The sequence below is a fragment of the Mesoplodon mirus genome (assembly GCF_964341445.2).
Source record: "Mesoplodon mirus genome assembly, chromosome: 4".
Classification (NCBI taxonomy): domain Eukaryota; kingdom Metazoa; phylum Chordata; class Mammalia; order Artiodactyla; family Ziphiidae; genus Mesoplodon; species Mesoplodon mirus.
Window position 1 is genome coordinate 177,134,953 of NC_138979.1, and position 27,571 is coordinate 177,162,523.

Sequence of the window (27,571 nt, forward strand, 5' to 3'; positions counted from 1 at the left end):
TGTTCCCTAGGGTCAGAGGCCCTTCCCTTGGTGTGTCCAGGTGACCGAGGTGCAGCCAGGCAGGGCCTACGGCAATCTTTTCACATCCCTGCACATTTCACTCAGTGGTATGTGAAGGAGAGGCCAGACAAGCACATTGATCTTCCAGGAAGACTCTCTCCAGGGCGTCTATTCTTCCGTTTTAATTGTGTCCCCTGAAATGTTCGCCTGTTATTTTCTGATTTTTGTAGTAATACACACTCAGTGTAAAAGTTTGGAATGTGCAAAAAAAAGTGTCAGGAAGGAGACAGAAATCACTTAATCCCAGGATTAACAGCCGCTGGCTCGTGGACCAGCTTATACTCCTGCCGGTAGAGCAGGAGCGGTCCGCTTCCTCCACAGCCCCGTCGTGTAGGTCTGCCTCACGATAACCGTTCTCATGTAAGCTCTTGTAGTTTAAATTCCAGATTCCCTGATTCCTCAGGCTGTTGAGAAGCTTTTCAGACCTTTGTTGGCCATTTGGATAGCCTGTGTGTGAAGTGCCAGCTCAAGCCTCTTGCCCATTTTTCTGTTATATTCGTTTTTATTTGTCTTGTCTTTTCATTATTGATGTGTCAAAGTTCTCTGTATAATCTGCTTCTGAGCCCTTTGTGTTACAAATGTCTTCTCCCACTCAGGGCTTAAATTTCACTCTCTTGATGGTGTCCTGATGAACAGAAAGTCTTCATTTTAATGCAGTCAATTTTTTAAATCATTTATTTATTTATTTATTTATTTGGCTGTGCTGGGTCTTAGTTGTGGCACGAGGGATCTCTGTTGCTGCGCGTGGGATCTTTTAGTTGCGGCATGTAGGATTTAGTTCCCTGACCAGGGATCGAACCCGGGTCCCCTGCATTGGGACCGCGGAGTCCTAGCCGCTGGACCACCAGAGAAGTCCTTTAATGCAGTCAAATTTAACAATTTATTTAAGGTTGGGGTGTGTGTGTGTGTACTGTTTAAGAAGTCTCTCTCTTCCATCAGATTATGAAGGTATTCTTTATTTCCTTCTAGAAGCTTTTTTGTTTTGTTTTTTACATTTAAGCCAGAAGAGTCTTTGTGGAACTGATTTTTGTATGAGCTGTGAATAAGGGGTCACGTTTCTGTCTTTTTCCCATGTGGATACCCAGTTGTCTCAGCACAGTTTGTTGCAAAGACTGTCCTTTCCTCAACATTCTACTGTGACCATATGTACATCAAGTGACTGTGTGGGTGGGGTCTATTTCTGGACTCCTCTAGTCCACTGACCTACGTGTCTGTCTCTGCACCAGTACCACACCTTCTTAATCACTGTAGCTCCATCATAAGTCTTGATATCCAGCAGACCAATCCTACCCTTTTCTTCAAGTGTGTCTTGGATGTTCTTGGCCCTTTGCATCGCATGTGCCTTTTCACAGAGCACCTTTGGGGTTCTATTTGGGAGTGCACCGATTCTTTCAGTCAGTTTGTGTAGAATTCATACCATGAGAGTATTAAGTCTTCCACTCTGTGGACAAGATCTACCCTCCATCTCTTTCTTGTATTGTATTATAATGATTAATATTTAACCTTACATTGTGAGTAGGAGTCTGGAGGGATTTGGCAGAGTGGTTAAGTACATGGACTATAGACGTAGAGAAGGCCAGGGTTCAAATCCCAGCCCTGCCATATTCCACAGCCTCAGTGAGTTGCTTTAACTTCTCTGTGTCTCAGTGTCCCCCTCTGTAAAATGGGAACGATAACCAGAGTTACCTGGTAGGGTTGTTTGTTTGGTTTTGGCCACTCTGTGTGGCATGCGGGATTTAGTTCCCTGACTAGGGATCGAACCCGTGCCTGCTGCATTGGGAGCACGGAGTCTTAACCAATGGACGGCCAAGGAAGTCCCTTTTAGGGTTGTTTGAAAAAGTTGACTTAGTTAATATACGTGAAGCAGAGCGATGCCTGGCACACAGAAATCTCTGGAAACATTACTAATTTAGTTTTGAGTGGGCCATACATTCGCAGGATTCAAAATAAAAACGTATTTTTTAAAAAAGACATACAGTGAAATAGTCTTCCCACCAACCTTATCCCCCATGTGGCCGTTCACATACCTGCCCCACTAATCATTAGTTTCTTCTGTTTTCCTTCAGAGCGACTTTATGCAAATACAAGAAGTTCTTCTTTTTTTTTTCCAACAAGGGAGCACAGTCTACATACTGTTCTGTACTTTGCTTTTGTCACTTAACCACATATACTGGAAACCTTTCCATGTCAGTACACAGAGAGCTTCCTTGTTTTTTTTGGTTTTTTCTTTTTTTACAGTTGCATAGTGTTTACAGAGGCACTGTATTCATTGATTTACCTGTCCCTTTATGATGGACATTAGATCGTTTCCAGTCTTTTCTCCATTACAGACAATACTCCAATGAATCCAATGAGTATCTCTGTCCAAGCATCATTTTGCACATGTGCAACTCTGTCTTTACAGATGTATTATTCCAGTGTTTGTATTAGGTTGAATATCTAAAATCACTTTCTCTGTAGGTCAAAAACGGTGGAATGTTGCCAATTTCATGTAGTACTAATATTTCCTTAACCACTCAGTCATTTAAAAGTTTTTATTGAGCACCTGTTCCATGCTGAGCCTGGACACACAGCGGTAGATGTGACCGACACCAGAACACAGAGTTTGGGGAGGGGAAGAGATGGGCATGTAGCAAGCAGTATCGTTTACCTTTTGATTGTTTCCAGTTTCTGATGACTGTAAGTCACGTTCCAGTGAATATCTTTGTCCATTGAGCTTTATCTGCATTTTAAAAATATCTCTTTGAGGGCTTCCCTGGAGGCGCAGTGGTTGGGAGTCCGCCTGCCGATGCAGGGGACACAGGTTCGTGCCCCGGTCCGGGAAGATCCCACATGCCACGGAGCGGTGGGCCCGTGAGCCACGGCCACTGAGCCTGCGTGTCCGGAGCCTGTGCTCCGCAACGGGAGAGGCCACAGCAGTGAGAGGCCCACGTACCGCAAAAAAAAAAAAAAAAAAAAAAATCTCTTTGAGCAGATTCTAGAAGGGGCGTGACCTACACTGTGCAGTTTACACCAAAACAAGAAAGCAGAGTTCTCTACTGCTCCTTGTACAGAACTCAGCTCAGTTCTGCATCTGAAACCCCCTTGACAAGAACTTTTCTTTTTCAAAGTTACGAACTGTTTTACTTCTTTTTCAAATAGGTGATATAATCACATGGTTCAAATCCAAAAGGCACAAAAGGATGTATGGGGAAGTGCCTCCCCTCCCAGCCCTGTCTGCTCATCTCCCAGTCCCCTCCCTCTCCCCCCTGCCCCCCACCCCGCCCCCGGGGGCGTCACTTGATTACCCTCCCCTGTCTCCTTGGAGATGCCTCAAGCGCATCTTAATGTGCACGTGTCACAGAGATGCACGGGGCCTGCCCACTGCCCTTGGTGACCTGGGTTCTTGTGTCCCCACTGCCTCCAGCTTCAGTCTAAGCCAAGAAATTGGTTCCCCAGATTCTGTCTTCTCCAGGAACCGTCTCCATGTTCAGTGAAGTTTCCAAGGATTTTCAGGGTGGAGGGGGCGGGGGAGGGAACGTCAGTGCTCTTTCACCGCGTGTGACTATTATTGTAAGTATTACGGTATTACGGTAAGTATTGCGGTACGTGGGCCTCTCACTGCTGTGGCCTCTCCCGTTGCGGAGCACAGGCTCCGGACGCGCAGGCTCAGTGGCCATGGCTCACGGGCCCACCGCTCCGTGGCATGTGGGATCTTCCCGGACCGGGGCACGAACCTGTGTCCCCTGCATCGGCAGGCGGACTTTCAACCACTGTGCCACCAGGGAAGCCCTCAAAGAGATATTTTTAAAATGCAGATAAAGCTCAATGGACAAAGATATTCACTGGAACGTGACTTATAGTCATCAGTCTCGAATGGCGTCGGTCCATAGTAGATGCTCAGTAAGTACTTACTGGATGAATGAATGTATGATAATAACGTCATTGAATGTTTGCTATATGCCGGGCACTATCTTGAACTCTTACAACAATTCCATAATGTAGTGATGCTTATATTTCCTATTTTAAATATGAGGAAATTGAGGCAAGAGAGGTTTAGTTACTTGCCAAGGCCACTAAACTGGGATTCTAACCCAGGCTGTCTGGTTCCCGAGCCTATACTTAAACTGCTAGTCGACATACCACTCAAGGCCTAATTGCACACAGCACTGGGGACAGAATTGGTACCATCATCTAGATCTAGATCAGAACCGGGTCCTGATGGGAGTGGCCAGTCCTAACCTAGGCCTGGCACTGGGGGAGGGGAGCTCAGCAGGACAAGCAGGCCGGGGCACGTGAGGCTGGATTCAAGGGCCTGGCTGGGATCGGGAGAGGGACTGGGACCCGTGAGCCAAAGAAGCTTACAGAGGGAGGGTGGAGGAACTCAGCCCCAGTTCCAGGAAGGCTGTGGGCATCCAGGGCTGGAGGCCGGGCGGAGGGAAGCTGTGCGCCAGCAGTCAGAGCATCTGAGAAACGGGGTCTGGGAACAGCCACCAGAAGGGCCTCAGCACTGAAGCCAGGTGCCTCCCGCGGGCTCCACCCAGGCCCCAGTGGCCAGGTGGACGGCAGGGCACCCAGCAGGCAGCCTGGGAGGCAGGGCTGCGAGCCGGGCACTGCCTGACACGCTGGTGGCGGAGTCCTGCAGCACACAGGTGTGGAAAGTTTGAAGGCCTTTGACCCACTCGACCCCTTGATGTGGGCTGTGACGTGCGAACTGAGACAGCCAGACCCGTTCTCAGCACTTCCGGGGCCCGGAAGACCTGCTTGAGCTGACTTCCCCTCTGCGAGGCTCTGGGCAGGGGCCTGCCGAGCCCAGTCCTGGCTTCCCTGGGGTGACCCACCGAGGGGTCGGGGGCTCAAGCTGCACCCGTGCTCCACCTCTCCTTGGAAGGCATTTTGGTCTCCAGGTGAGGAGACACGTAAGGAGCTTTCTCACAACAGGATTCCAAGCACAGTCCTTGGAGCCTCAGGCGTCTGTGGGAACCTCCTAGGGCCTCTTGCAGTTATTTGGCCGGTGGAACTGGGCTGGAAGCATTGGCCGAGCGTTTGCACATTATACATGTGAGAGATGCTGATTCTGAAACCGGCTGCCTCTCTTCCATCTCCATGTGACCTCTCTGGTCATCCTGGAGCTGCGTTGTCGGTTCTGTGTCCTCCAAAGGCTGGGCCAGGGGTGCACCCAGGCGGCAGCTGTAGCTCAACTTCCACACGTCCAGGAAAAAGCACTTGGTGGAGTGGAAGCCACAGAGAAGCTGGCCTGGCTGCCTGCCTTCTCTCAGGCTGTCTGCTGGGCCAGAGCCAGCCTGGCTCGGCAGAGTGCCTTCCGGTGGCACCGGGCCAGGGGTCAGTTGAGTCACAGAATCATGGAATGCATAGTGCTGGAAGGAGCCCCAGTCCTGGGTCTCGTCCGTGCTCAGACAATGCATAGCCCAGGACAGAGCCCATGGCAGACATCACTAGGAGATCCTAGCAGTCTTTCTCAGCTGAGCCTTTAGCATAACAGTCCAGGCAGCTGCTGCCTATCAACTGGGGTTCACAGGGAAATCCAGCCTACTTACTCCAGATCTAGTCTAGGCTTCTCATTTTACTGAAGAGGCCGCTGAGCCTAGAGAGGGGAAGTGAGTTACCCAAGGTCACAGAGTGAACAGCACAACCAGACCGTGGCCTCTTGAGTCTGAGCTCAGTGCCATTTCCTTTATATCATACCCATTCTCCTGATGAATACAGGATTTGCACGTAACTACTCATCTCCTAAACTCTTGTTACCTCCCTTCCTTTCCACAATGTGACCACAACCTCAGAATCCAAAAAAATTTCCCATAGTTCCCCAAGAATGTTATATATGTAGCTGCAGAAAAGCTGATGCTGTCTTAGGTCATGTTAATAGGAGTAAACTATCTAGATTGAGGGAGGTGATGGTCATGCTCCTTTCTGAGCTGCTCAAGGCACACCTGGGGAATCCTTTCCCTGCTCAAGACTCGACATTTCAGATGGAGAAAGACAGGATGAGAAAACAGTGGGTACTCAGAAGGATAAAAACGGTGCAGATGAGGGGGCTCAAAACCACTCCATTATTTATGATGAACTGATTCTCAACAAGGGTGTGAAGAAAATTCAATGGGGAAAAAATAGTCTTTTCAACAGATGGCTCTGGGACAACGGGATATCCAAATGCAAAAGAAGGAGGTTGGACCCTACCTCACACCATGCACAAAAGTTAATTCAAAATGGCACAAAGACCTAAGTGTAAAAGGTCTCAGACGAAAACAGGGGTAAATCTTCATGATCTTGAATTAGGTGTTGATTTCTTAGGTATGACACCAAAAGTACAAGCAACAAAAGAGAAATAGATAAATTGGACTTCACCAAAATTAAAAACTTGTGTTTCAAACGACACAGTCACCTTTTCATCAAGAAAATTAAAAGACAATACACAGAATGGGAGAAAATATTTGCAAACCAAACACCTTATAAGGCACTTGAATCTACATAAAGAACTTAACAACTTAATAATAAAAAGATAAATAATCTAATTCTAAAACAGGCAAAGAATATCTGAATAAACAGTTTTCTAGAGAATGTATACAAATGGCCAATAATTAAAAGATTCTCAACGTACTTATACATCAGAGAAATGCAAATCAAAATCACAATGAGATATTCACTAAACTTATTGTGGCGATCTTCTCATGATGTATGTAAGCCAAATCATTATGCTGTACACCTTAAACTTATACAGTGTTGTATGTCAATTATATCTCAGTAAAATTGGAAGAAAAAAAAGCACAATGAGATACAACTTTATACCTGCTAGGATGGCTATAATTATAAAGATAGATAATAACAGGTGTTGATGAGAATGTGGAGAAATTGGGACCGTCCTGAACGGCCAGTGGGGTTGTAAGTTATTTAGCCATTTTGGAAAACAGCCTGGCAGTTCCTCACATGCTAAATATAGAGTTACCATATGACCCAGCAATTCTAATCTTAGGTATATACCCATGAGAATTGAAAACAATGTCTGTACAAAAACGCATACTTGAATATCAGCAGCATTATTCATAATGGCCAAAAAGTGGAAATAACCCAAATGTCCATCAACTGATGGATACGTACAGTGTGGTATGTCCATACAATAGAATATTATTTGGGAATAAAAAGAAAGAAAGCACTGATGCATTCAGTGAGCTGTGACCACAGGGGTGAACCTTAAAAACATTATGCCAAGTGAAAGAAACCAAACATAGAAGACCGCATATTGTATGATTCCATATATGAAATATCAGAAGACAAACCTATTAAGACAGAAAATGGATAAGTGGTTGACACCAGCTGGGGCATTAGGAGGAAATGGGGAATGACAGCTAATGAGGACAGGATTCCTTGCTGGGGTGGTGAAAACGTCCTAAAATTGATTGTAATGATAGTTGCATAATTCTGTGATTATACTAAAAACCATTGCATCGTACACCTTAAAATATTATTAAAAAGCAAACCACTCCGTGTGCAAATTCATGGAGACAATGTGTGTAAACCACTGTGGGGCTCAGTGTCAGCCACAGGGGAAAAGCTGGTAAATGTTATCTCTGGGTACCACGTGGAAGAGGGGGGCTCTTCAACTTGGAGAAGAGACGGCACTAGGGGTGGGGGGAGAAGATGTGTTGGCCTTCTCCACATAGTTGAAGGGCTGTGTGGGGGTGGGGTGAGTTGTCCCTGTGGCCTTAAAAAGTGTAGAAAAAGAAACAAAAGGAGAAACTTCAGAGGAGCAGATTTCATCTCCATAGAAATTGAGGATTGCTTCTTGGAATGGGTTGCCCAGTGAGGTAGTGAGCACCCCGTCATTAGAGGTCTTCAAACAGATACAACTACGTGTTGGGATGGTACAGAAAGGACTCCAGCGTTAGGGGAACATCTGAGGTAGAGGACAGTGTTAAAATTCCAGTGGGTGTGCCGCAGCTGATAGGTTCACAAAGGCCTATTGTTCAATATTTAGGAACTTTAAGCTAATTGTTAAGCCATTGATAGCTTATTATCAGCAATGGTGGGAGTACTTACAATGGCAATCAGCATTCACTACATATCAGGACTTTTTTTTTTCTTTTGTCCTAGACCAGTGCTTACTAGCACATCACTGATCCAGACCAACTTCTCCAACAGGTCTTTTGGTATGCTTGTTACTCAACAGAACTTGGGTCCGCTCACCCACATACAGCAAAGCCAGTCTACTGACGCCAGGTTGTAGTGAAGGAAAGTACAGCGTTTACTGTAGGTGTCAAGCAAAGAGAATGGGCAGCTCATGCTCAAAAGAAAGACCCGAACTCCCCAATGGCTTTCAGGGAAGGGTTTTTTTTTTGTTTTTGTTTTAATTAATTAATTAATTTTTGTCTGCCTTGGGTGTTCGTTGCTGTGCGTGGGCTTTCTCTAGTTGCAGTGAGTGGGGGCTACTCTTCGTTGCGGTGCCTGGGCTTCTCGTTGCAGTGGCTTCTCTTGTTGCGGAGCACAGGCTCTAGGCACGTGGGCTTCAGTAGTTGTGGCACGCAGGCTCAGTAGTTGTGGCTCGCGTGCTTTAGAGTGCAGGCTCAGTAGTTGTGGCGCACGGGCTTCGTTGCTGCGTGGCATGTGGGATCTTCCCGGACCAGGGCTCGAACCCGTGTCCCCTGCATTGGCAGGTGGATTCTTTTTTTTTTTTTTTTTTTTTTCTTTTTGCGGTATGCGGGCCTCTCACTGTTGTGGCCTCTCCCGTTGCGGAGCACAGGCTCCGGATGCGCAGGCCCAGCGGCCATGGCTCACGGGCCCAGCCGCTCCGCGGCATATGGGATCCTCCCAGACCGGGGCACGAACCCGTATCCCCTGCATCGGCAGGCGGACTCTCAACCACTGCGCCACCAGGGAGGCCCGGCAGGTGGATTCTTAACCACGGCACCACCAGGGAAGCCCAGGGAAGGGTTTTTAAAGGCAACATTTGGGATGAGGGTTGCAGCTCAGGGATCTTCTGATTCGTTGGTGGTGAGGCATCAGGGTGGTGTTTTGGGACTCTTAAGCATCCTGGTTCCAGCCAGTCTGGGGTCTACTGCTTATTGTGGTCAGCATGTAGTCACCGTCCCTCACCTGGATGGCTTGTCTTAGTTTCTGCAGAACGATTGTTATGTATACCCCTTGAGGAGGAGCTAGGACTCTGTTTTATCACTGAACTCTTGTTGAAGCTGTCTTTACTTTTCTTGATTGACTGCTTTCCCTTTGTTTCTTCATTCTTTCACTTCCCTAATTAGTAACTGCTTGAATCTGCTCTTTGGAACGCAAGGAAGGCCTAGGAGACCAAAGCCTTTTTCTACAAACAAGAAACAGGGGACAACGAGGGGCTTTTGTATCCAGGAAGGCCCCAAAGTGCCCTACTCAGTTTTAATTTCCACTTTTCTTTGATACACCTCGATCCTGAGGGGAACAGGGGCGGGACAAGAAAGGGAATAAAGTTTTGGATTGAGAGGTTAATTATAAACTTGGCAGGGCAACTCAGTTCCAGGGGGGCTCACCCACCCCTGAAATTCCCAGATCCTTCTTTTCCAGTGGGAACCCCTTCCCTGCTCTGCCCCAGGGTCTGATGAGCCTTGACTTCCTCCATGAACTGTCTTGAGCTCTCCATGTCATCTAGGAGTTACCACTTAAGTGTCCGCCGGGTCTGGGTTCTTCCTTATGCTGTACCATTTGACCCTCACACAACCTTTGAGGTAAGTGGTGTAGATGAAAGAGTTCATCAGTAGTTGAGCTGGAAAATTTTGTTTGAGCCAACCTGAGCATTATAACCCAGGAGACAGTCTTTCAGAAAGCTCTGGAAACTGTTCCACCCTTTAGAGGTCAAAACACAAGTATATACGTTTTTGAGACAAAGGGCCATACTCAAATGACATATAATTGACAGTTTACACAATCCAGATCTACATTACAAAGCACGCAGTGGGTCATGGGTCATCGTGGCCCCTTACAAGATTAAGAAGGAATGTTATCTCCTAAGGAGGTCTGGTTAATGCAGATGCACAGCACACACTAAAGAGGGGGGAGGAGGCCCAAACCGGCAAAGAAAACTTTTATGTTTAAATTTTCTCGTCTTGCCATAAAATACGAATTTTATTTTCTCAGTGGCGTAGTCTCCCTGTTTACAGTGGGGGATACTGAGCCCAGGGAGGGTGTTTGTTCATCATATCAGAGCCTCCAGAGGAGGCGGCTCCCAGCCCCAGATGCCTGCCGCCCATGCTGGACTGTTCCTGTTGGCATCTTCACCTGTAGTTGGAACTCCAAGCTGTTACCCCCTCTGGCATCAGGTGCTGCTCTTTGGCCCAAGTCTTGTGCTGCCACAGTGCAGAGCAACAGCCCCAGTGACCTTCTCTGGCTTCTGCTCTGGTGACCTTGTGGCAGCTGTCAGAGGGTTTTCCTAAAAGTCCCCTGGGGCCTGATTCTTTGAATGGACTCATCTTGATTACCTTTCAGCACAGGCCCTCAAGGCTCCAGAACTGGCTTAAAAATGCCAAGAAAAAGTAGCGGGAGTCAATCCCAGGGAAATGGCCCTGGCGGAACGAACAGGCTTAGGTGTTCGGAGACCCCCGCTCTATATCGCCTCGGCTTGTGACGTGCTTTGGGACCTTGGGAAAAGGTGTGTGCATGTGGGGTTTTTGTTTTGCTTTTTAATTAAATATTTCAAAGGTAGCGAAATCTAGAGAAAAACATAGCAATGCCCTGATCATCCATAACTCAGCTTTGTTAAATCCTACCCTTTTGCCATCTTTGCTTCAGGTGTTTTAAAAGCAAACAGATCATTACAGAACTGGCTGAAGCCTCCTTCACACAGTTCCCTGACCCCATTTTCTTTCAGCCCCTCTGAGGTCACCATTATCCTGAATTTGGTGTGCATGTGTATCCACCAACAAGACACAGAACTGTTGTGCACGTTTTTACACTTTATAGAAATATTTTCATTCCTTCTGTAATTTGCTTTCTTCACTCAACATTGGGGATTTGGTTTGTTTGACTTTAAAAGCTCGTTAACTTTTTACTTTTGAAATAATTTCAGACTCCCAGAAAAGTTACAGGGTTTTTACAATGAATTCCTGTAGTACAGTCTTCATTCAGATTTACCAGTTATCCACATTTTGTCAATCTGCTGGTTCTCTCTGTTTCCTTCATTTTTTTTTGAACCTTGTGACAGTAATTTGCAGACATTGTGCCTCTTTATACCCATATATTTCAGTGGGTATTTCCCAAACATGGACATTCTCTTACCTGACCTCAGCACAAGAATCAAGATCAGGGAATTAATATTCATGCGGTTGACAGGATTTTGAGATTTAACCGTGTAGCGATTGGTTCCTACCTTTCAGCAGCTGTGCGATAGTCCAGGGCGGACTAATCACAACTTATTTATCGTTCTCTCATGGACGGACTTTGGTTGTTCCCATTTTTTCTCACTATAAATGCTTCCATTATCAATCATCTCCTTATACCATGTGCATCCTGGGAGTGGGGCTGCTGGGGCCTGGGCTACGGCACCTCCATCTCTTTTAGATTTTGGAAATCATTTTCAGAGCAGGTGCAACTGTCTTCATTCTCATGGAGTGCTGTACCCCGTTGGTGCTCTGGTGGCATTTAGGGGCTGAGCCATGGGCTCTCGCCTATCTTAGGCCACTTCTCATGTTGCTAGTGTTCGTAAGAGAAACAGGGCATGACCATGTGCGTGGTTACCCCAGGTAGAATAATGACCTATTGGAGGTGTTCTCATGTACCAGGCGATGCTTGATGCATGTTACATGTGGCAGGTATCACCAGCTCCATTGCACAGATGAGAAAACTGAGGCCCATAGAGGTTTAATACCTTGTCCTAGGTCCCACGGCCAGATATGGCAGGGATTGGGACTGAGGCTGTGTGAGTCCTAGTTCCTCATCTTCAGGCTGTGCAGAGTGTGTGAAATGACCAGCGCATCTCTGATTGTGAGTTTGTCGTGAGAGGGGTCCACTGAGAGGCTGCTGCGTCTTCCTGCAACATCCCCCCTCCCCCCACACCCCTACACGCCTGTCCCTGTCATCTGGTCCCTTCCCCTCTGTACAGAGGGAGTCATTTCATTTAAGAGCAGTCAGCGTGGAGGAGAAGGGAGAGGAGGAGGGGTGAGGGACAGCAATGAGCGACTGTCCTCCCTCACCCTGGGAGTGTCAAGGCACGGCTGGTTCTCCGGGCCTTCAAGGTCAGAGACAGAGAAAACTCCCCTCGGGGGCCTCTGGACAGTCCAGCCCCAGCTCAAGAAGTCGGCGCCATTTCAAAAGGAGGAAGGCTTTGGGCTTCTGGAAGCTCACGGTGGGCACAGGAGCCCCACCAGGCAATTCAGTTACAGCTCTTAGAGGTTTACTCTTTATCACTGCAGAGATAATCATCAAGCACGGCGTGCCCTCTCATCTCATTTACGCCCAAGAGAAACCCTCTCCGCTGGTTTTACTTACTCCCTGTTTTACAGAAGAGGAAACGGGAGTCAGCGTGGTTCTATAGGCAGTTAAGCCCCTTAGCGAGTCAGTGCAGAGCTGGGCTCGGGAGGCCCCAAAGCCACCAGGTCTCCACCCTGCATGCATTTTTGTGACAAACAGATGTATTTTCACATATTTATTTAAAATGAGTTTTAATCCTGTAAGTAATGCATAACTAGCGTACAAATTTGAAACAACTCCCCTGCACTTCTCAGAAATAACTGTCCTTAATGATGTCTCACAGAGCCTTCAGGAAATTATTTTTGTGTATAGTTATATTTCTATGTCTCAGTGTGTGTTTGTATATATTCCAAATGGGATAACGAACATTAATGAACGCTCTTTCTTTGCCAGGTACTACAAGGATACATATACATGGGAAATTTTTAAAATTTCTTCAAGGACTAGAATAGTGTAGAGGTTATAAACACAGACTCTGGATCCAGATTGTCTGGGTTTGAACGCCAGCTCTGCCACTTATAGGCTGTGTGACCTTGGATGAGCTATTTAGTCTCTCTGTGCCTCACTATCCTCGTCTTTATTTTTTTATTTTATTTTATTTTTAATTTATTTATTTTATTTATTTATTTTTGGCTGCATTGGGTCTTCGTTAATGTGCGCGGGCTTTCTCTAGTTGCGGAGAGCGGGGGCTACTCTCCGTTGCAGTGCGTGGTCTTCTCATTGCAGTGGCTTCTCTCATTGCGGAGCACGGGCTCTAGGTGCGCAGGCTTCAGTAGTTGTGGCTCGCGGGCTCTAGAGCGCAGGCTCACTAGTTGTGGCACACTGGCTTAGTTGCTCCGCGGCATGTGAGATCTTCCCAGACCAGGGCTTGAACCCGCGTCCCCTGCATTGGCAGGCGGATTCTAAACCACTACGCCACCAGGAAAGCCCTGTCCTCGTCTTTACATGGGACTATCAGGTATAGGGTAGGTATATTAGTTTCCTAGGGCTGCAGCAGCAAGTTATCACAAACTCCACAGCTAATAACAATAGAATTTTATTTTCTCACAGTTCTGGAGGCCAGAAGTTCAAGATCAAGCTGTCAGCAGAGCTGGTTCCATCTGGAGGCTCAGAGAGAGAATATGTTCCATGCCTCCCTCCTAGCCTCTGGTGGTGACCATCAATCCTTGGTGTTCAAAACTCATAACTCCACTCTCTTCCTCTGCCTTCACATGGCTTTCTTTTATCTCTGTGTCTTTTTTTTTTTTTGGCCACGCCGTGTGGATTGTGACATCTTAGTTCCCTGACCAGGGATCGAACCCGTGCCCCCTGCAGTGGAAGCGCGGAGCCCTAACCACTGGACCTCCAGGGAAGTCCTCTGTCTCTCGTTGAATTTAGGGCCCACTCTAAATCCAGAATGATGTCATCTGTAACTTAACTACATCTACAAAGAGCCTTTTTCCGAATGAGGTCACATTCACAGGTGCCAGGTGTTAGGATTTGGGCCTATCTCTTTGGGGGACACAGTGCAGCCCACTCCAGTAGGTGTGAGGATGACGGTGTGCTGTGGCTACTGATGGATGAAGGGGCACGTTGCTGCCCTGATTGGCATTACCAGGGCCCCTCCTACCCTGGTGTCATTTGTATACTCATGCATTTGTGTCATTTGTATACTCATGCACCTTGCACAGAGTGATCGGGCCGTCCCATAACATTGATTGCTGGGACCAGGTCTCTTTTTTTTGTTTTCTGGTTTTTTTTTTTTTTTTTAGCGGTACACGGGCCTCTCACTGTTGTGGCCTCTCCCCTTGCGGAGCACAGGCTCTGGACGCGCAGGCTCAGCGGCCATGGCTCACGGGCCCAGCCGCTCCGCGGCATGTGGGATCCTCCCAGACCGGGGCACGAACCCGTGTCCCCTGCATCGGCAGGCAGACTCTCAACCACTGCACCACCAGGGAAGCCCTGGGACCAGGTCTCTTTATCTCAATACAGCCACTTAGCCTTGAAGCTGGGGTGAGGCCTGCCTGAGGTCAGGATCGTGGGTGGGATGGAGACGGCCTTTTCCTGGTCCTCCCCTTCCATCCCACACTCCCCCCAAGTTCCAGCCAAGTCTGCACAAGGGGGCCTCAGTTCTCCTTACAATGAGGCTTCATTGGAACTTTCTGAGCTGCTTCCCTGGGACCCACACAGGCAGCCCGAAGCTGGCGCCCTCATAAGCTGGGAAACGGCGGGGCCTTCTCCCATACAGGCAGCATCCAGCCAGGATGCTGCACCCTGAGCTGACCCCACACCACCTGGGTGGCCCCCTCGGGCGGCCTCTCCACCCCAGAGCAGAGCTCTCCTCTCCACCTCACCCAGGTTTCATAGGCCGGTGACCGGATGCAGCACCACGCCAGGGAGCGTGGACACACCACGCCAGATCACTCCTTCCCTAGCTGAGGCCAGGATGCTGAGCCCAGACCTTGTCCCTGTGGCCCAGGGCAAGGGTTTCCCTGGTGTCTGACCACACTGCGTCTGGGTGGGGCAGCCTGGGTGTCCACGGACAACCCGCCCCTTGAATCGGAAGGCTGTTAGGACTGCTGATTAGAGCTTATTGCTCTCCTTCCCATGAGCAAGCAGAAGGAAAACGAGTCATGGAATGATTTCTCTTTCCGATGGAATTGCTCTAAAGTTTCTAGGCTCATTATTTTGCGGTAACAGTGCCATTAATTACCCGGGGCTCCCGGGGCTGCCTTTGCAGGGCCCTCGGCTGGATCTTGGCTGGTGAGAAGGTGGGCATGGGAGCTGGAGTGGCCGACCGTGCCAGCAGATGACGTATCCAATGTGGGCTCAAGTGATGGTCCCTGGCAGTTAAAGCTGGTGTGGCCAAGCTGTTTAATAACAGTAATCATGGCAGGGAAGCAGCCTGCCCGGGTGCCGGCTCAGGGCGTTCACGTCTCTGCCATCCTGCTCGAGCCCGACAGTCCAGCCTGGAACCCCAGCATCAGCACCAGCATTTAATAGTCTCAAGTGGGCATCCAGAGAGCTCAAGTGACACGAGGCCCAAGGTCAGCAGGGACTCAGAGATTAGAAGGCGACTTCCTGGCCCCGTTTCCATTCTTTGGCCTCGTCAAAGCAGGTGTCCATGTCACCCTGTCCCTTCAGGGCTCTGCTGCTCCTGTGACCTGGTGCAAGGCCCAAGCCTCCCCTAGCCTCAGCTGCTCCTGCTCTAACGTCTAGACCTTGCTGCGGCCTTTGACACTGACAGGCTCCACTCCAAGCCTCAGGTCCTGCCAAGTCACCACTCAGGGGGCCCTGAGCAAGCCCTTGTGATTTCTGCCCTGACCCACCCAGAGGGAAAGGAGAACACTGAAAGGCTTGGACAGTTCCTGGAAAGCAATATCCTAAGAGCCTTTGGCCTCTTGAGTGGTTTAGTCTGAGAAGCAGACAGATGCAGAAACTGAGACCCTAAGAGGGAACAGACTTACCCATGGACTTAACGAAGCTACCTGAGCCTAGTTAGTGGCAGAGAGGGAGCCAATTGCTTTCACTCCAGCTGCCGTTAGACTCCTAACTGGCCTCTGGGGGAAGCCCTGGGCCAAGTGAGAAGGTTTTAGGATGATGATAAAGCCTTTTGGTGCCAGAGGATGTTTTGTGTTTCCACGGGAGGTTGGAAAAACCTAACAGGCCCCGAATGCTTATTTCTGGGTAATTCTGGCCTCCACTGTTTTCACTGCTTTCCCAGAGGAGATGCTGGACCACATTTCAGGGCTTGGGAAGAGGTCACATCAGTATGAGCTGGGCCGCCCTGGCCTTGAGCTCCAAATGGGACCTAATTCCACAGCCTGTGGACACCCATGGGGCTGCCTTGCTGCCCCTTCCAGACCCATGACGCCTGCAGCTGCCTGGGACACTCCTGTTGGCCTGGTGACGTGGCACACTCTTCTGTGTGGACCCAGAGGGGAAATCCATAGGAACCCACGGCCCACGCAGCATCCAGGGAGGGAGGGCTCCTCCGAAGGTTTAGAGTGGAGGCATCAGAGGAGGGAATTTTTAGCACACTGACATTGCCGGATCTCTCATCACCACACACCTTTCTAGTCTGGTCTCTGCAAAACCCAACACCGCTAGACCTGTTTCATCCCACACTTCCCAGCCTCCCCACCACCCAGAGAACCACCAGGACCCTCGCCCTCCCCTTGAGGAAATGCGCCTCCCCTCATCAGGACTCCTGGCTCCCGCTGCCCTCTGACCTCAGCAAATGATTCCACTTTTCTGTGCCTCTAACAGGGTTCATCTTGGCCTCCTCCCACCCCCCACCCCCACCCCCCGGCAGCTCCTTAACAGCCAGCTTTATCTCTGGTGCCCATGGGCAACATCAAGGGACGTGGAGCAAAGGAGACGCACCAGCCACATCTTCCTGGCTTTATAACTAGCCCCTTCTGTCTGATTAAGGTTTTCACCCCTGCAGATATCCTGAGATTTCGTTCCTCTTGTAGAAGGCAAACAGACCACACAGCCCACCCGACTCAGGATTTGAAGCACCAAGATGCTGTTCCTCCTTTTCTGGAATCCAAACTCACATGCCAGTGTGTAGGGGGTCGGGTGGAGGGAGCGTGTTGGGAACGGTCTGGAACCTCTTAGGCTGGACCTCTACTTTGTCTTGCCATTTCTCAGGCCTGTGATTCTCCTCCTTTCCCTGGGGACCCTGACGTTTTACATCCTCAGCTTGGGGGTCAGGGAGTGTCGACTGGGAGGGGCACAAGAAAGCCTTCTGGAAATGTCTGTATCAGCATATCTAATAGAAATACAATGCAAGCCACATATTTGGTTTTAAATTTTCTAGTAGCCCCACCGAAAGTAAAAAGAAATAGGTGACATTAATTTTAATAATGTTTTACTTATCTCAATATATCCGAAAATTATCCTTTCAATATAAAATCAATGTAAAATATTATTAATGTACTATTTTGTGGTCTTTTTTTTTCATACCAAGTCTTTGAGATCCTGTGTGTATTTTATACTTACAGCATGTCTCAGTTCAGACAACTCACTTTTAAGAGCTGATGTGGCTAGTGGCTATGGTATTGGGTAGCACAGCTCTCTCTCTTGATCTGGGTGGTAGTTACACGGGTGTAGACATACGTAAAACTTTGTCTAACTGTATACTAAAGACTAGTGCATTTCACTGTGTATAAATTACACTTCAATTAAAAAGTGTTTTAAAAATCCTCTTCAGGGCTCTGCTCAAATGCCATTGTTTTCCTGAACCCACCCTGGGTTGGAATTAGCTACTTCCGTTGCACTGTGCTCCTGTTATATTTATTCCAATCTTGTGCTACAGCTGGTTTTTTCCGTGTATGTCTTACTCATTTTATTATAAGCGCCTTAAGGCGAAGATCACGGTTTGTTCATTTTTTTAATACCCCAAAGGGCCCCTGGCTACGTAGATGCTGAATAAATAAGCATGGTTGAAGTGAATCCCCGTTTGTTGTAAACCCCTCTCTGAGCTGGCGGCAGGACGGGCTGGTCATTTGATTCTATTCTCAGTCCTATTCCAGATGTTGGCAAAGGAAAGGGACAGGAAGAGGAGGAAGATGGCGTGGGGCCTTGCCTACCAGTCACTCCGAAGAACTGCCTTCCTCTCCGGGGCATCAGCGTCCTGGAGAAGCTCGTCAAGACCTGCCCGGTGTGGCTGCATCTGGGTCTGGGCCGGGCAGAGGCGACCAGGATCCTGCACCGGGAGGCGGCCGGGGTGAGTCGGGGTCTCTCCACCTCATGGCCGGTAGGCGGGTCCGGCTGTCAGGAACTGCGCGGGCTCCTACGGAAGTAGCTGCCCTCTGGACAGCTGCCCATTTGCTCTCTTTTCTTAGGTTTTATCATCTTTTCGACCAGAACTCAGGAGCAAGGGACTGGTGGGAGGTGCAGTTTCTGCTCTGGGGAGCAGGTGTCCCACTGGGGATGTACGGCCGGCGGGGGCTCTCTGGGCGTATGGGTGCCCGCGGCAGGACTGGCACTTTGAGAACTTAGCCAGGCATCCAGGGACTAGAGAGCATCCGAGCCGAGCCGGAGGGAACTGAGAAATCATTTTACACCCCCTTATTTTACATGTGAATATGAGGGGCTGTGTAATGGAATCGAAAGTGTTTTGTTTTGGAGTCAGGCTCTGTGAGTTGGGAAATGGCTTAAATTTTTTGAGCCTCACTTTTCTCACTTTGAAATGGGGCCATTAATAGTATTTTCCTCCTCGTGGTATAAGCATTAAAGAGGAAGATAGATGCCACGCACCACGCATTTTCTCTTACGTGCTACTTCCTTTAAAATTGTTTTTAATTTGTTTAATTTTAAAAGTGATACATATAAGTATTTACTGTAAAAAAAAAATATCAAGCTGGACAGAGGTGATAAAGTAAGAAGTAAAGTGTCTGATAAAGGTCTCTGCCACCCACTCTTTTTCACCTAACCTATTTCCCAGAAGTCTTTTTTGGTTTGGGGCTTTTTAAAAATTGAGGTGAAATTCACATAACGCAAAAGTAGCCATTTTTTAAGTGCACAATTTAGTACATTCACAAGGTTGTGCAAGCACCACCTCTATCTAGTTCCAAAACATTTCATCACCCCAAGATAAAACCCCGTATCCATTAAGCAGTTACTCCCCATTCCTTCTTCCCCTGGCCCCTGGTAGCCACCGGTCTGCTTCCAGAAGTCATTTCTGCTGGGCGTGTGTGGCGTATCTGTTCATTCATCTTCCATGCAGACACCCACATTTGTAACAGCTAGCATTCACCAAGCACTTTACTGTGTTCTGGGCACTGTCACATGTATTAGCACAGTTTATCCTCACAGCAGCCCTCTGAGGTAGGTAATACTAATATACCCATTTCACAGAGGAAGTAACTGAGGTACAAAGCAGTTAAGTGACCTCCCCCAGGGGACACAGCGATCGAGTGCCTGAGCTGCCTTTTGAACCCAGGCAGTCGGGGAGCTCCCGTGCTGTATCATACACACAGGTTGTATTTGACCAAGATGGAATTGCATCTTATAGCCATTTTTTGCTGTTCTTACCTTCAGTGTGGTATGTATCGCTACACTGTGTCCGGGGAATAGTCCAAGCTCCTAAACACAGGGGGCTCAGGTAGTTAGCAGACTAATTCATCTTGGACTAGATAAAATCCATCAAGTCAGCAGTTGTACCTGAACTTTGGAATTACTGGAACTCATGGGGCCTCCAGCAAAGTCTCACAAAGTCCCACAGAGGCTCCTGCCATAGTGAGTGGGGACCGTAGAGGCCTAAAGACCCAGCTGAATCCCTCCGGGGCCAGGGGAGGCCTCCCCCGCACCGGGCATGGCCCCAGGGTCAGCCTGGGAGAGGGTTGGGGCGAGGGGTGGGGGGCGTGGCAGGGAGACGCATCCTCAAGGAAACAAGATCTGTTGTTTCATTCCTCCCCACCTAAAGGCTTTCAGTTTCGAACTGCCTGAGGCTTTAGAGCAGATTATGAAACTGCATAGAAAATAAAATCAGGGATTCATACCAGCAGGTGTTCCAGTCGGTATTCCCAGGCTGCAACCCCAGCTGGTTGCACTCCCCTATTAGGATCTGAGGGGATTAGCATCCCACCCTTCTTGGGAGGATGCAGCTGAGAAACAGGCCCAAGCGCAAGGTTGTGGTGCTGAGGAATGGCCATCTTCTGGACCTTACTTGGTCATCAGGAGAGGTGTGTCCAGGCATGCGTGTAGATGGGGGTGGACCAGACAGTGGGGACCGTCCCGGGAGATGGCAAGTGGGTCTCCAAGGTGAGCTGCACTGGGTGTAAGTCATGCCCGCTTTGTCCAAAGGTTCGATACTCTCTTCAAAAAGTTTACGACAAGCCCAACTCAAAACAACAATAGTGGTTCTGTGTGGAGATGGCTCATTAATGGCAGGCCCTGTACCAAGTGTTGTATGAACATCATCTCATTTAATCCTCACAATAATCCTGTGAGGTGGACTCTGCCATTATCCTCATTTTACTGATAATGAAACTGTGGCGAAGAAGAGTGCCCTTGGGCTTCCCAGAAGCAGACCCAGAGCTGAGGATCTGGGAGGTGACCCCAGGGGACACCAGTGGGGGAAATAAGACAAGGAAGGGAAGGCAGCTAATAAAAGGTATGTGTTGGGCTTCCCGGGTGGTGCAGTGGTTGAGAGTCTGCCTGCCAATGCAGGGGACGCAGGTTCGTGCCCCGGTCTGGGAAGATCCCACATGCCGCGGAGCGGCTGGGCCCGTGAGGCATGGCCGCTGGGCCGGCGCGTCCGGAGCCTGTGCTCCGCAACGGGAGAGGCCACAACAGTGAGAGGCCCGCGTACTGCAAAAAAAAAAAAAAAAAAAAAAAAAAAAAAAGGCATATGTTGATGCAGGTTACCCCTGGGGGCAGTGGAGCTGGCTTCTGCTGGGGCACTTTGGGAGCCAGGGTAGAACACACATCTCAAGGTCATTCTGCCCAGAGGGCTGAGGGAGCTGATATTATCCACTGACTGCTGATAGCCATTGGTTCCAGGCGATGGGGGATAAGGATTCATGTTCCAGCACCACCTCTCTGCTCTCAGTATGAGAAGATCTGACTCTGGCCAGAAACAGCCGGTGAGCAAAGTGATGCCAAGCTGGCTGTTGGAGGCAGGACTGGGGTCCACTAAAAAGAGTGGGCAGGGCCCCAGCAGTCTCTACCACTGGGAGTGAAGTCACCTGCCCAGGGTCACACAGCTAGTGAGTTACAGGGCTGAGATTTGATCCCAGTCTTGGCTAAGCCAAAGCACGCCCCTCAGAAGGGTGAAGGTTAGTAGCCGGAAAGAAAAAGAAGTAATGTTTTGAGGTCAATCAATACCAGATGGGTTTGGGTATAAGACACGTTTTTAAAGATGGATAAAATCTGATCTTACCACTGTCCTCTCAGAGGGTCTGGTAGGGGCTTCATGCATGGATATGAATGGGAAGGCATGGGGAGGGGATGTCTCAGTGCTGGGTAAAAGGCAGGACAGCGAGTGACCTAGAGGAGGCGGGGAGCCTGTCCAAGTGGGCTGATCTGGGCAGACTTCCTGGAGGAGACAGATGCTGAGCTGGGCCATGCAGGATGGATGGGCAGGATTGGGATGGGGGAGCTGAGTGGGTGGATGGGTGATGGAACAGCCCAGGCTGAGCCCCAGAAGTGGGCATGAGCTGGGCTGGGGCACACGGGGAGGGAAGAGAGCACGACTGCAGGGATTGGAGCCAACTGGAGTCGCTGGAGGGCAGCACCAGGAAGCATTCATTGCCTTGCAATGCCAGCATCTGGCTCAGGCTTGGGTGCAGAGTATGTCTGGCTTTGGGTGTTCGTTAGAACAAGTGAATGAAGGATGGCAGGGAGGATGGGGCTGGTTCTGGGGAGCTGGCAAAGCCGGGCCAGTTGCTCAGGGCCTGCCTGCAGTGAGGGACAAAGGTCACGTGGCTGTGTTTACTTTCCAGGTGAGCACACAAGGCTTTAAGCCTTCATCCCACGTTCCGTGGCTGCAAGAGGCCCAGACACCTCTTCACCCCAAGTAGGTGGAGGTACCCAGGTCGCTATTTTATAACTCAGGGGCTGAGTATAGAAAACAGAAAGCTTCAGGCTGGGTCCTGAAGTGACACCCTTGGCCAGAGCCTTGAATCTAATCCCAGGAGTGAGACCACAGGCTACTGTTAAGACCGAAGGTGACGGGCTAAAAGAGGTCAGCCGGGCCCTTCCCGCTATTGCCCCCTTACTCTCCCTCTGAGACCACAGGGACTGGGTCAGCCCCGAGGACAACAAAATTGGAGGAGATGCACCTTCTGTTCAACTCTCCGCCCTCACACCCCACTCCTCCCTGTGAGCTTCTGTATTTTCAAGCAGAAAGCAAAGCCCTAAAGCTCATGCTCTGATAAAAGACTGGCCAGCTTTTACCCAAAGTTGTTCTTTGCATGATCTCATTGATCCTCACAGCGACTTCTATCTGGTTGGTCTTATTAGTGTCCCCATTTCCAGATAAGGATATGAAGGCACAGAGAAGTTAAGTCACGTGCCTGAAGTCACACAGCTAGTAAGAGCAGAGTCTGCGTAGTATGATCTTCAGGAGATGCTGGGAAGGCCCTTTGCTGCATAATATCACTCTCATGGAACTGTCTGAAATTCCACCCGTGCAATGGCTTCATCGTTTTTAAGATATAGACACTGGGTAGCCCCCAGGCTGTGAGAGTTCAGAGGGTCCTCAGAGATAACCTGGACCCACCCCTCATGGCACCAGTGAGAGACAGTGCTTCATCATGTCTGGGGCCAGTGGTCAGGAGACTGGAGATCCAGCCCCTTTGTCCCACATATCTGTATCACCTTGACCTTGTCCCACCCCCTCTACTACTCCCCATCTCCTGCAGTCTGCTTCTCTGATAAGGTTCTGGGAACATATTGGCCCATTTTTGATTTGCGTGTATCCAGAGCAAGGCAATCAAAAGCCATCTTTATTCATTCTGCACCCAAAGGGTGGGGTGTTTTTTTCTTTTAGTTTTATTTTAGAAGTTTTTGATTTATAGAAAAGTTTCAAGGACAGTACAGAGAGTTCCCTTACGTACCTCTCACCCAATTCCTCCCACTGTTAACATCTAACATGAGTATGGTACATTTGTCACAATTAATGAGCCAGTATTGATACATTAGTATTAACTAATGCCCATACTTTATTCAGCTTTCCTTAGCTTTTACCTAATGTCTTTTTCTGTTCCAGGATCCCATCCAGGGCACCACATCACATATAGTCATAGGTCTCCTTAGGCTCCTCTTGGCTGCAAGTTTCTCAAACTTTCTTTGTTTTTGACGACCTTGATGGTTTTGAGGAGTACTGGTCAGGTGTTTTGTAGAATGCCCCTCAGCTGAGATTTGTCAGATGGTTAGACTGGGGGTATGAGTTTTGGGGAGGAAGATCCCATGGGCAAAGTGCCATTCTCATCACATGACAAGGGTTCATACTGTCAACATGACATCACTGTTGATGTTGACCTTGATCAGCTGTCAGTTTCCGCTGTAAAGTTACTCCTTCTCCTCCCCCTTTCATACAGTTGGCTTTGGAAGGAAGTCACTCTGCACAGCCCACGCTCAGGGAGTGGCGATTTATGCTCCACCTACTTGAGGGCAGAGCATCTACATAAACTACTTGAAATTCTTACGCACAAGAGATTTGTCTCTTCTCCCCCATTTATTTATTTATTCGACCACTTGCTAATATCAATATAGACTCATAGGTACTTATTTTATGCTTTGAGTTATAATCCAACACTACCATAATTATTTTATTGCTCAAATTGTTCCAACTTTGGCCACCGGGAGCTCTTTCAGTTGGCTCCTGTGTCCCTCTGACATAACCCCATCCTTGTGCGTGTGTTTTGATTATTTGTTTGTTCAGAGCACTTCCTTACTTTCTTACACTAAAAGATGCTCCAGATTGTCTTGTATATTTCTTGCCTCAGTCCTAGGATCGGCCATTTCTCCAAGGAACCCTTGTTCCTTTTATTGGAGAATCATGTTAGAGACCAAGATCTGGCGTTATGTGTGTTCATTGCTACTGAAGTGTCATTGCTTCTAGGCCAAGAGGTGGTCTTTTAGTGAAAGAAACCTCTTGTAAGATTGCTTTTTGTAGTGAGGGGTTAGCTCAAGAGTTGCAGTAGCCTGAGTTGCATATGGACCAGTCCACGTTCAAGGCATCTTCCCCTGCTGTGAGACCAAGGAATACCAGTTACGTCCAATATAGTTTGGCGAAAGCATCGGTGAAACCCCTTTCCTGCCCCTTCAGGGTGCCAGGGCCAGGGAAGAAGGCACAGTCAGCAGGTCTGCTGTGTGCCGAGCACCGTCTCTCATCTTTCCAACAGCCCTGCAGAACAGGGGGCAGGCTCTCTATTTTATAAGTGAGGAAACCTACCTCTGACAGAGTAATATGGCCACTAAGTGATAGAGGGTGATTTGAACCCACCAACGGACTGCTTTCAAAGACTTTTTTTTAAAAAAAACCCACAGTGTCTCAGCCTCATCCCCAGAAATGCTGATTTCGTTGGTTTAGAGTGGGGCTCAGCCATCAGCTTGGTCTTAAAGCTCCTTGGGTGATTCTGATGCGCAGCCAGGATTGAGAAACTCTGCCCCATGCCAGGCTACAGCCTCGTTATAAGTAATGGGAAAGGTGGGCCACGTGTGTCCAGAGGGGGCTTCGGCCACTGGCCCCCTGACCTCCACAGACACTTGTGGTGCCTGGGAAGAACCAGCCACTTCTGTTCCAGCCCTAAAGAGCGTGATTGGAAAATGTCCCCAAGCAACTGGAAAATAGTCCTTAAAATAACAAAAGTAGAAAAGCAGACAGCTCTGGATTGTCCAGGCCAAAAAAGGGATAGTAAAAACAAAACCATTTATAGTGTATTTAGCTTTGGGTTTTTAAGTATTTATTTGAAGAGGAGGAGGGGAATGCAGTGGCTGCATAATTCTCTCCCTAAGCGTATTTCTGTCCCAGCTGTTACTGAAATCAGTTGGTCTTTCCAAAACCCCTCTGGCTGAAGGTGCATACGGAAAGGCTCCAACCCAGCCAGGGGCTCGAACCTCCTGGATTGCAATAATTTACCTGTGAAACTAACCCTCATGTAAGCCTCTTGGGGTTTGGGAAAGACCCCAGGACACTGATGCTGGGAGAGAATCTTCTAGAAGGAAGGAGTCCTGGACCCTTTAGTCCCCCTCCTTCACTAGACTGGAAAAGCCAGCTCAGAGAGGGGAAGTGACTTGCCGAAGGGCACAGCAAGCCAGGGTCAGCACTAAGAGGGACACTGTGTCCTGCCTCACAGCCCAGGAATCTGACCATGAACCCCCTGTTGTTTCAGGGGGTGGGGGTAGGGGAATCCTAGCTCTTCAAAGAACACTGGACCCTCAGAGTGGGCATGTTGCCCGTCAGCTTGTACAGTTGGGGAAAGAGGATTCTTCTGCTTTGGGCGAGTTCCTAATTCAGTCTATTGGGGGAGCTGACAAAAGGGGAAAAAAAGAAAGAGGGAACAGAAGGAGTGGGTGACTCAGATGTCAGCTCAGCAAGGCACCAGACGACACTTGTTCCCGTAGAGGAGAGACGCTGAGTGAGGACCCTGGGGCACAGCGAGCTTTGTAGGTGGCCCGGCTAATCGGAGAAGGCTTTCAGGAGCAGTGGCTCAGGGAGGGTCCCGGTGTGAGCTGGGAGCAGTAGTGTGAGTTGCTCCATTCCTAATAACCCCAGGCAGCCCACAGGCGAGGGTCCTGGAGGTGGACAGAGAAGGCCCCGGTGCCTGGACTTGCCACCTCACATTCCCTCACTGCTCACCTTCAGCTCTTCCTTTCACTCGGGGCTGAGACCTGAAGTCTGGAGCTGCTAGTGAGGGTGTCTTTCCGTGTCCAGGGTGCCTGGTGCCCCACCATGTTGCCTTTCTGAATCATTGAGCCATCCATGAACAGGAGGATGGAAACACTTCCTCTGTACAGCAGGGGGGCTCTGAGGCAGGTAGAGACACCATATATTGGGTGCTTATTATGTATTTTTTTATTTTTATTTTTTTTTGCGGTACGCGGGCCTCTCACTGTTGTGGCCTCTCCCGTTGCAGAGCACAGGCTCCGGACGAGCAGGCTCAGCGGCCATGGGTCATGGGCCCAGCCGCTCCGCGGCATGTGGGATCCCCCTGGACCGGGGCACGAACCCGTGTCCCCTGCATCGGCAGGCGGACTCTCAACCACTGCGCCACCAGGGAAGCCCTGGGTGCTTATTATATAGCAGGCACTCTACTGAAGTCACGTGGGCAGTTCTTTCATTAATCCTTTGAGGCACTGGGCCTGTGGTAGCTTCAGCCATAAGGCTACTGTTGTTTACCTAATGAGAAATATGGAGGTTTGGGGTCTAGGGCTGGTTTAGCAGTTCAGTGATGTCTTCAAGACCCAGGTCCTTTCCACCTCTCTGTTCCTCCATCTTCAAGGTTGGCTTTTGTCCTCTGTTTGTCACCTCATGGTTATAGAAGAGCGGCTGCAGCTCCAGCCATCTCACCCATTTAAAAGCAGGAGGTCATGGGCGAAAGGCTTTCTTCTCTTAGGCTCAGCCTTTTTGTCAGGGAACAGATGCTTTTCCAGATACCTTATTGGCTACCCTGACTGTGAGGGAGCCTGGGGAAGGGGGTGAGTGGCAGAGGGGAACAGAATAGCCATGATTGGCTTTGACCCAACAGGATTCATCTCCTGAGGCAGAATGCACTGCTCCCAGGCCAGAATTGTGGTCAGTTAGCAAGGAGAGGGGGGGGACTGGTTCTCAGGGGGCTAACTCATAGCGACCATCACAGGCAGGAACTATCATGATCCCATTTTGCAGAGGAAGAAGCAGCCTCAGAGCAGTCACACAGCTCAAGAGTAGCCAACGAAGGACTGAACTCTTAGAGTCTGGCTCCAGAGATCGTGGGCTAAAGTCTTACACAGAAGGGCCCCAAGGCCCGATGCTCTGGACCCTCCCCTTTCCCTCTCTCTTTGCCAGTCCTCTTCCTCACTGTATTCTCATCTGTACAAGGGGTAAAATATTCTAAACGCCAGGGAGGGAGTTGCTGCAAGGTATCTAAAACCTCTAACCAGTTGCCTGGCATAAAACACATGCTCAGTTGGTGGGTTGGCTGGGTTGGAGGACATGTACTATAATGGTCACAACCCTGATCTTAAGGTCACTGGCCTTGCATTCTTGTCCCGGCTCTGCCACGAACAAATAATGTGACCTCAGGACGTCTTTTTGCATTTCTGGGTCTTGGTTTCTTTGGCTGTAGAGTGAGGAGCTGGACATACCCGTGGCTTTCAAACTTCCCCACCAAGCTTTGGGGACCCCTCAACAGCACCTCATAGGAGGAAGAGAGGAGGGGGGTACCCAAAGGATGGGGTCCCACCTCCACATAACCCACAGCTATAGCATTACCTACTGTGGCATAACGAACCACTCCAAAATCCAGTGGCTTAAAACGGTCACTGTTCAACTTTCTCAGGATTCTGTGGGTCAGCAGTTTGGGCTGGGTTCTGCTGAGTGGTTCTTCTGCTGGTCTCTCCTGGGGTCAGTCAAACAGCTGCAGTCATCGGG

General features: G+C 49.2%; 1 protein-coding gene across 2 annotated transcripts in view; it reads left to right on the plus strand.

The window, feature by feature from the left end:
- The window catches only part of RIN3 (Ras and Rab interactor 3), a 123,840-nt gene that overhangs the window by 21,070 nt on the left and 75,199 nt on the right, over positions 1-27,571 (plus strand). For both annotated transcript variants that reach the window (XM_082619530.1, XM_082619529.1), the window contains exon 2: positions 18,010-18,214. In XM_082619530.1, the coding sequence (XP_082475656.1) occupies positions 18,010-18,214 (205 nt within the window). The remainder of the gene's footprint in view (positions 1-18,009; positions 18,215-27,571) is intronic.